The sequence below is a fragment of the Cotesia glomerata genome, linkage group LG9 (genome assembly GCF_020080835.1).
Source record: "Cotesia glomerata isolate CgM1 linkage group LG9, MPM_Cglom_v2.3, whole genome shotgun sequence".
NCBI lineage: Eukaryota > Metazoa > Arthropoda > Insecta > Hymenoptera > Braconidae > Cotesia > Cotesia glomerata.
In genome coordinates, this window is record NC_058166.1 from 768,890 (window position 1) to 778,986 (window position 10,097).

At 28.8% G+C, this 10,097-nt stretch overlaps 1 protein-coding gene across 1 annotated transcript; it reads left to right on the forward strand.

Moving 5' to 3' along the window:
- The first annotated feature begins 2,412 nt into the window (after positions 1-2,412).
- LOC123271491 (surfeit locus protein 6 homolog) lies at positions 2,413-8,640 on the forward strand. The gene is made up of 3 exons (XM_044737837.1): positions 2,413-2,512; positions 2,929-3,221; positions 8,383-8,640. The coding sequence occupies exons 1-3, from the start codon at positions 2,488-2,490 to the stop codon at positions 8,602-8,604; spliced, it is 540 nt and encodes a 179-aa protein (XP_044593772.1). The 5' UTR covers positions 2,413-2,487; the 3' UTR covers positions 8,605-8,640.
- The last annotated feature ends 1,457 nt before the right edge of the window (positions 8,641-10,097 follow it).

A 10,097-nucleotide genomic window follows, 5' to 3' on the forward strand; every position in this document is an offset into this window, starting at 1 on the left:
TATATTTTGGGCCTTATAAACATGTTTTGGGTCTTATATGTATTTTGGGCCTGATACATTTTTGGTTTTACTAAAATTTAAAGAACATTTTTATATTCCTCTCCAAAATTTTCCTAAATAATTTTGGGCCTTACCCCTCCCTCCCCACAAGTCCCAAATGATCGATTGCAAAACCCGAGGTAGCAGGTACTTGAGGCCCAGGGCGAATTGAACTTCCGAGCGTGGGAAGCTGCCATTTTTCCTACCCCCTCCACCTCCCCCATAATCACTAGACACTACTTCCTTACCTAGTAATTTCTCAAGACACGAACACTCCGTAATTTTTACAGTAGTCCCAAAATAAAATCCCCCCTCCCCTCCTATTATAATTCTAAGGCCCAATTTTTATTTATATTTTTATTTTTCTAAAGAATAAAAATTTTTTCACGTGACGCTGGCGTGTGCCCGCGGGGGCGTTCGTGTCTGATTGCGTGTTGAATTAGCAGGTGGATGCAAAAAAATAACAACGAGGATGAGGAAGATGCCCCCGGCGAACCAAACGCTCAGATTCTGGGTTACGGAGTTTTAAATGTAGGCGTGATCGCGGTAGCGGCCTCGAGCTGTTTCTCACCCGCATACCAGACAACATTTCTTACCATAATCATACAATTTTTTTTTATTCTTTTTTTTGAGAAATATCAAAAGTCCGTTTTTGGTACAAAGGGTCGGTTTTTCGGACACTAGGCATCAGAAAAAATTTTTAAGACTTTTTCCTTGTAGAGGAAGAAATTTCATGAAGTTTGACTACTCACAAGACCTATTTAAAAAAATTTTATATCGAGTTTCCTAGAATTCGCGGTTTTTGGCGGGAAAACCGCAAAAAACCGCGAATTTCAAAAAAATAAGCTAGAATCATCAAATTTTAATCGGAAAAATTACTATAGTGTTTTTTAGAGTCTAAGAAGCTTAAAAATAATTATTATTTTCAATAATAACAATAATAATAATTATAATAATTGCTTTTATTACTTTAAGTCTTTAAAATTTAGAAAAAATGGCAATATTTCGGTAATTATTAAGTTTAAATAAAATTTCCTTTCTAATTGCATGTTAATATTTATGATTTTATGTTAATTTTAGCTTTTTTTAAGTAAAAAAGCCATTTTTCTTCGAAATTTGTGAGTTTTATACTTTGATAATTTTTAATTAATTAACTAATGGCGTTAGAAAAAAATTTTTTAAACATAAATTGTACCTACAAGTGCCCTTTGTAAAATAAAATCAGTCCAGTGTATTTATTTTAATTAGAATAAAAGTTATGAATTTTTAAAGATGGAAGAATTTAGAAAATAAGGGAATTTTTGGGGAAAACGGGGTTTTTGAACTGGGGGCGTTGAAAACTTTGAGAAAAAATGGCGGAATTGGAAAAATTTATAGTGGATCTTGAAGCTGAGACTTTGAGGATGATAAAAATCCCGGCGAAGACATAGAATTATTTTTTTGGGTATTTTTAAACCAGCCGCGAAGTTTAAAAAATTATTTAAGATAAAAATTATGATTTTTTGACTTTGACTATTTTTATTAAATAAACATTCAGTCCTAAAAAAAAATGTTTCGAACAAAAGTTGTAGCTAAAAGTGTATTCTTTAAAATAAAATCAGTCCGGTTCCTTAATTTTGGATATAAAAAAAGTTGTGAATTTTTTAAGTACCAAAAATATGATAAAATCTCAAAAAATTGAGATTTTTGAACTGGGGGCGCTGAAAACTTTGAGAAAAAATGGCGGAATTGGAAAAATTTATAGTGGGTCTTGAAGCTGAGACTTTGAGAATTCTAATAATGCCGGCAAAGACATAAAAATGATTAGTGTACTTTTAGTAATCTTCTGAGAAAGTTTTAACAAATTTTTTTTCCTTAAAAATCTTGAATTTTAAATTTAATTTTTGAATAAAAAATTATTATTTATTTTAAATTAATTTTATTAATTATCAAATAAGTAGAATAAATAAATAAAATATTGATAAATAAAGAAGTAAAAATAATTTATACTGAGATATTTATTTATTTATAAAATAAATAAATGATAATTTTTTTATAATTAAAAATAATTTTGAATTTTTCCCGCGAAATTTTATAATTTCTTCCTTACCAGCCGCGATATTTATAAATTTATAAATGACAGCCAGCGCCTCTGTAGGTTAAAAATGTAAGTAATAAATATTTCCACCAGTCGGTAGGGAACTTGAAATCTAGACCGCATGCTTGTGTATTGACTGGAATAAATGTTCTTAATTCTAACCTGAAATAATTAGAAAATATTAAAAGGTGAGTAAAAAATTTGTTATTAATAAATTTAATAAAATATATATTTAATAATTAAAATTTATTTAATTTTTTTTAGATATTTAATTTTACAAAATGAAGGAAGTGAAGAATAAAAATTTAGAAGGAAAATTAAAATCATCTATTAAAGAAGAAGATGAATTTATTCAAAATATTTTTGATAAAATGCCTTTGACTTCACATAAATTAGGTAATTATTTTTTTTTTTTTTTTAATTATGATTTTGAAAATTAATTTAAATTAATAAATTATTAATTAATAATTTTTAGATTTTTTTTATCAAAAAAATTTTTATATGGAATTTAAAAAAAAATATAAAAATAATTTTTTCAATTGTGTATTTATCTTTTAAATTTTTATTATTAATTAAAAAATAAAAAGACTAAAAATTTTTAATTTAAAATAAAAAAATTTTTTTTTAGAATTTTGTCTAATTTTTTTATTTTTTTTTTTATCTTATATTAAATAATAATTTTCTTATTTAAATTTCATTAAAAATAATAATAGTAATGTATTTTTAACACACAAAATTAAATTTAATAATTAAATTTTTTCTCTAAAAAAAATCAATAAAAATAAATTTTTAACACTAAAAATTTTTTTTAGCTACAAACGTAAAATCAGAACCTGGAAAAAAAATAACTTACTCAAAAATCAAGCCAGTATTCAACGCAGAAGGTCACATGATATTTTCAAAATTTGATTTCTCCGAAATCGGAACTAAGAAGCACCCAAAAAAATTCTTGGGCTCAAAGGACCCGAAGAAGCGCCTGGAGGAGCTCAAGACTAAAAAGCAAAAATTAAAGGAACTTAAGGCAGCTGGTGAGACAAAAAAAGCGAAACAACTCGAGCAGAAAGACTCCTGGCGCGCGATCTTGGCTCGAGCTGCTGGCGAGAGGGTGAGTTTTTTTATAAATCATTTAATATCTCGAGACTCGTTAGTGCGGGGACGACGGGAATGGGCTTAATAGATAGGGGATTAAATTCCCTGGAGAATGAGTACCCACAAGCCTGGGTGTTCCTGGAGGGTGTCCTGGAAAATCACCTGGAGAACCAGGGTGGAAAAAAAATTTTTTTTTTTTTTCAAGAAAAAAAAATTTTTTTTTTTTTCAAGAAAAAAAAATTCATTTTTTTTTTTTCAAGAAAAAAAATTCATTTTTTTTAAGAAAAAAAATGAATTTTTTTTTCAAGAAAAAAAAATTCATTTTTTTTAAGAAAAAAAATTTATTTATTTATTTATTTATTTATTAAATATATATGCCAGGGCTAACAGCCAAATGGCAAAAAATTTATATTAACAAGATCAACATAAGTAATAATGGTTAGACAATAATTTTGAAATTAGAAATAAAAGTATTAATTTACGATTTTAATAAACAACTAGATAATAAGTTATAGTTTCAAATTTTTAGACTACATTAATAGATCTATATATTACTAAGCAAAGAAACAAATTTTTTTAACTTTAAGTTTCAAGATTAACAAAGTAGGTAAAAGCTTTATTTTTGAAGATTTCAATGGATTGCGAGTTTATGATGTCAGCTGGTAAATCTTGCCAAGTTCGAATAGCAGTTACGACGAATGAATGCTCAAAGACAGTGGTAGAGAAGTTTGGCATTTTAAAAGCGACATTATTATTCTTCGCTAACAGTCTACTAGATTGTCTCACATCAGCATCAACTTCATGGAAGAGATCATGCAAAAATTTTGGTTGACCAGTCTCAAATAATTTGAAGAGCAAGCAAGCCAAGGAATAAAATCTACGTGATTTAACAGGCAGCCAGTTTAGCTTGCGACGATAAGGCGTTATGTGCTGATCCCTCTTTAAATTAAAAATAAATCGAATAGAACTGTTTACTAAACGCTGCAGTTTAACATCTAGTTTAATAGGCATATCCAGACAAACTACAGAGCAATAATCAATGATAGGTAGGATGGTAGCCATAACCAGCAGTTTGCGACATTGCGTGGAGAGAATGTTTCTTCTGTACTTCAGACTATTAAGCGTTGCATAAACTTTTCGAGACACCTGAGCAACATGGGAATCCCATGAAAGATTATTCGCTAACTGTACTCCCAAGTGTTTCGTTGAATTTACATATGGAATATTATTTCCATCAATATAGATTTCTGGTAATTCACAGCCTTCAAGGTACTTGAGCTTACGGTTGCTGCTCAGTATCATTACTTTGGTTTTCTGATAATTTATCTCTAGGTTGTTCTCTTTGGCCCAGTCTGCCACAGCTTGAGCATCAACCGTAAGTCTAGCAGCAGCATCATCTAAATTGAAGAGTTTGAAGTGAAGATAGATCCATTTGTCGTCTGCAAAGAGACCATGTTTACAATATCTCAGTCGCTTGACTACACCATTAATAGCAATTAAAAATAGGATTGGACCTAGAATGGAACCTTGCGGAACACCAGAGGTGGTGCTGATAGAGCTGGATGCTACATTTGAAAAGTCAATGACAGACTGTGATCTGCCTGTGAGGTAAGAATGGAACCACATGATTGTTTCTAATGAGAAACCCATTTCATATAAAGCAGCAAGGAGGACTTTAGGATCCAATGAGTCAAAGGCCTTGGTGAAATCGAACAAGATGAGAAACGTGAGGTCATCACAATCAATAGCTCGACGAATCTCATCAGATAATCTTAACAAGGCTGCTTGGGTGCTGTGATGTTTACGAAAACCAGATTGATAGTCATCTAACAAGTTATTATCTTCGAGATAGGTGACAAGTTGATTTGCTACAATGCGTTCGAAGACTTTCGCTAGATGTGATAGGTTGGCGATAGGACGAGTATCAGACGCAGACTTCGGTGGGGTGACTTTATTTAGTGGTACAATAAAGACAGCCTTCCAAACGTCCGGGAAAATGCCTGTGTCAAGTGAGAGGTTGAAGATGGCAGTAAGAAAAAGTGACACTTGCGGAAGATGATCACGGAGCCATTTTAGATCTAAACCATCTGGACTCTTACCGGTTGATTTTGAGAGAGTTAAATGAAGACTTTTAGTGACATCAACAATATCAATTTTTGACCAGTTGAAAACACAATTTACTCTCTTTATATAATGAAGAGGTAGATTTTCTACAAAGTCTCGACTACAAGAAGTGTGTTTAGTTAGTGTTTTAGAGTAAGCAATATTTAAGTAGTCCGCACTGAAATGATCAAGCGGTGATGATTGTTTGCACTTTACAATACCCAAACGCTTCAGTTTCATCCAAATAGGCTGATCTAGCGATTCATCGTTCAAAACATTCTTGAAGTAGGAATCACGAGCATTATTTAACTTGATTTTTAAATCCTTTCTCAAAGTTTTATACCGTTCGAGTAGACTTTGGTCATTCGTTCTGCGAGCACGCTTGTAAATGACATCACGATGACGCAATTCCAATTTTAAATCATGAGTCAGCCATGGACTTTGGCGACGAGATACCTTCCTTACCACAAATGGCGCAAAGTCATTTAAAGCATTTTGGACTACAGTAATAAAAAATCTGGCCATTTCACTTGGATCCATTGTATTCATGTCAACATTACGTAAGTTTAATTTATCATAGAGAGATATGGACAGCGCTAAATGGTCACATCGTCTGAAATCTCTAAACTTCACCAACTTTTCTTGAGTTTTCAGCAAGGGCAGCTTATAATCACATAGCAGGTAATCATGACCACCAACAAATGGAGAAGTAGATTTAGTATATTGGCCAACCTTGTCCTGATCATCAACAATAACGACATCTAGCCACGAGTCAACAGCATTGACGTGATAGGTAGAAACCATAGGGCACACAGTACAAAGAGGACTCAGTTATAAATGACTGAAGATGTTGAGCTAATCGATCAGTTTTCATAAGATTACAATTTAGATCACCCATAATAATTATGTTATTATAATGAGGATAGAGTTTACCAAATTCGAAGAAGAAACTATCCAGCAAGTCACCTTGGGGTCTCCTATAAATCGATGATACAAGGATTGAAGCACCTGATTCAAGTACAACTTCGATGATCATGAATTCAGGTTGATTTAAGTCTTGAGTATCAGAGATATGAAGCACCTTGGTCTTTAAAGATTTGTGGATAAAACAAGCTATCCCACCACCTCTTATGTAGCGTCCAGATGTATCGATAAGTCCTCTATCCCTTCTAATAATAGTGTAATCTAGAAGCATAATGTTGATATCAGGATTTAGCCATGTCTCGACAACAGTAATAATGTGCGGTTTATTCTCCATGACAAGCAATTCAAATTGAGCTAAATGAGCTAAATAACTATTTATATTAATACACAGGATTTTTAAGGAATTTAAGTTAATAGTGTGTTTGTTTAGTAATTGCTATTCTAGTTGATTTAAATCATCAACCGAATGAATTTGAATTCATTTTTTCAAAAAAAAAAATTCATTTTTTTTAAGAAAAAAAATTTATTATTTTTTTCAAGAAAAAAAAATTTATTCTTTTTTTTAAGAAAAAAAAATTTATTATTTTTTTTAAGAAAAAAAATTTAAGGTAAAAGACCCAGTTATTGACACTGACCTAGTTACTGACACTTCTAACGTTATTTTGAATTAAAAAAAAAAATATTTTATTAAATAGTTTTATAAATTTTTTAAAAATTAAAATTAATTAATTATATACGTAATTAATTATATTTCCAACCGTAAAAAAAAATATGAATAAATCCTGAACAAAAAAACAGGATTAAATTTTTTTATTTGTCTAAAACAAGTTTCAAGGGGAAATTTTTAAAAAAATTTGAAATTTCCAAAAAATTAAAATTTTCAATAAAATTCAAATTAAAAAGAAAATATGGACATAAATAAAGGATTTAATTAAGTTAATTTATATTATTTTTTCTTTGAGAATTTTTATAATCTGAGATGGTTACAATTACCATCTTCAATTATAACAGTTATAATTTTTAATAATTACAATTAACATTTTGGATAGTAGTCGTTACCATTATTAATAGTAACTATTACAATTGTCAATGATACAACCTATTATTTTATTACTAATTAATTTTGTTACCATTTCAGATAAGATAAAAGACCCAGTTATTGACACTGACCCAGTTACTGACACTTCTAACGTTATTTTGAATTAAAAAAAAAACATCTCATTAAATAGTTTTATAAACTTTTTTAAAATTAAAATTAATTAATTATGTACGTAATTAATTATATTTCCAACCGTGAAAAAAAAAATAACTTAATAAAAAAAATTCTTCAAGTCTTGAGTGACTGTGGAAGCCATTTTTAAGCTATATTCTAAGCAGTATACGTAAGAGCGTTCGTCTATCCAATCAATCAACTATTTATCATAAAAGTATCAAAATATAATAAAAACTATATAAATTAGTTCATTATTATACATGATTTAGTTTTCAATTATAATATATCACTTTAAATGACATTTATGTATTAAAATGTGGGTGTCAATAACTAGGTCGATTTTTTTAAGAACGCCGCAGTTATTGACACCCGAATTTTAACCTATTATCGAGGTTATTTCGTTGTTGACGTTTCAATGAAATATTTAAATATTTATATTTATTATACTTAATATATTATAATAATATGCTTTTATTTATAATCGTAGAGTTAAATTAACATTAAAAATTTTTTTTAACATAAAAAAAGTGTTTTAATTATAATACAAGTTTAATTTATCTTTTATTGAATAATTTTATTTTATTTTAATTAAATAATGTAAACCTAACTAATAATGAATAATTTTTATAAATGAGTGTCAGAATCTAGGCCGACGTCAGTGTCAGAAACTACAACACAAGAAATTTAGAGTGTCAGAAACTAGGTCCTACAACGTTACTGTTTAAAACATTAATTTAAATTATAAAATGGTCCCATATCATTCTTTCGCGTTGATAATCTTTTAAAGAAATTCTAAATTTTTTTATGATGCACAAATTATTTACTCCAATTAAATATTGTAATAATTATAGTGTTATAACCTCTGCCGTCACTCTTAGAGTGTCAGAAACTGGGCCCTTTATCTTATTTTATTTTATTTATTTTTTTTTTTTTTAAGGTCCTAGATGATCCGGAGCTCCTGAAAAAGACGATCAAGCGTAAGGAACATTTAAAGAAGCACAGCGCGAAAAAATGGGAGGCTAGGACTAACAAAGTGCAGAAGGATATTGAGACCAGGCAAAAGAAGCGCCAGGAGAATATTTTGAAGCGCAAGAAGGATAAGAAGACTCATAAGTTAAAGAGGGCGTCGAAGAACGGGAGGATCATCCCCGGGTATTGATGTATTTTTAATAAATAATGTTTTTAAATAAGTTAATTAAGAGTTTTTTATTATATAATTATAATTTATAATTATCTATTAAGAGAATGAGAATAATTTTGTCGCCACGATTGTTAGATAATATAATCAAAATAATTTGAGTACCCACATCAATTTTTCATATATTTCATATATTTATATATATTATATATATGTATATATGAAAAATATATCAAAAATGCATGTGGGTACTCAAATGAAAGCTCTTGATGAGTATATCATCACGATGAGCTTACATCTTCAAAATTGTCAATAATTAAGAAATGACATTGTATTTTGTGAACTATTGACATTTTTAAAGATATAAGCTCATCCTGATGTCGCACCCATTAAGACCTTTCATTTGAGTACCCACATCAATTTTTCATATATTTTATATATATTATATATATGTATATATGAAAAATATATCAAAAATCCATGTGGGTACTCAAATGAAAGCTCTTGATGAGTATATCATCAAGATGAGCTTATATCTTCAAAATTGTCAATAATTAAATAATGACATTGTATTTTGTGAACTATTGACATTTTTAAAGATATAAGCTCATCCTGATGTTGCACTCATTAAGACCTTTTATTTGAGTATCCACATCAATTTTTCATATATTTTATATATATTATATATATGTATATATGAAAAATATATCAAAAATCCATGTGGGTACTCAAATGAAAGCTCTTGATGAGTATATCATCAAGATGAGCTTATATCTTCAAAATTGTCAATTAAGAAATGACATTGTATCTTGTGAACTATTGACATTTTTAAAGATATAAGATCATCCTGATGTTGCACTCATCAAGACCTTTCATTTGAGTACCCACATCAATTTTTCATATATTTATATATATTATATATATATATATATATGTATATATGAAAAATATATCAAAAATGCATGTGGGTACTCAAATGAAAGCTCTTGATGATTATATCATCGGGATGAGCTTATATATTCAAAAATGTCAATAATTAAGAAATGACATTGTATTTTGTGAACTATTGACATTTTTAAAGATATAAGCTCATCCTCAGGGGCATAACTTAATATAATTAGTTGTATAAATTATAATATAAAAAAATATATCCGCGATATTTTTATTAGTTTCAGTCATAAATGATGTTATTAATCTCAATAAACATGTTTTATGATTTATTTTGACACAGCATAATAATTAAATAATTGATAACGAATCATAAAAGCGCCGTATTGAAAAGTAAGTGATATTAACCATTGAAATGAATCGGTTTTTTATCAGCTTAAATAATTGACCAATCAAATTTGATTGAGTGACTATAAATGTAAGAAACCATTCGAATCATCGGCTTATTTTCTAACTGTCGTTAGAGAAGTTACTTTGTTTAATAATTATTTTAAAAATGTCAATCATTAAGTCAATTGGTGTTTTTATAATTTTTACGCAACTTCACTCAAGTTTGGTATGATTTT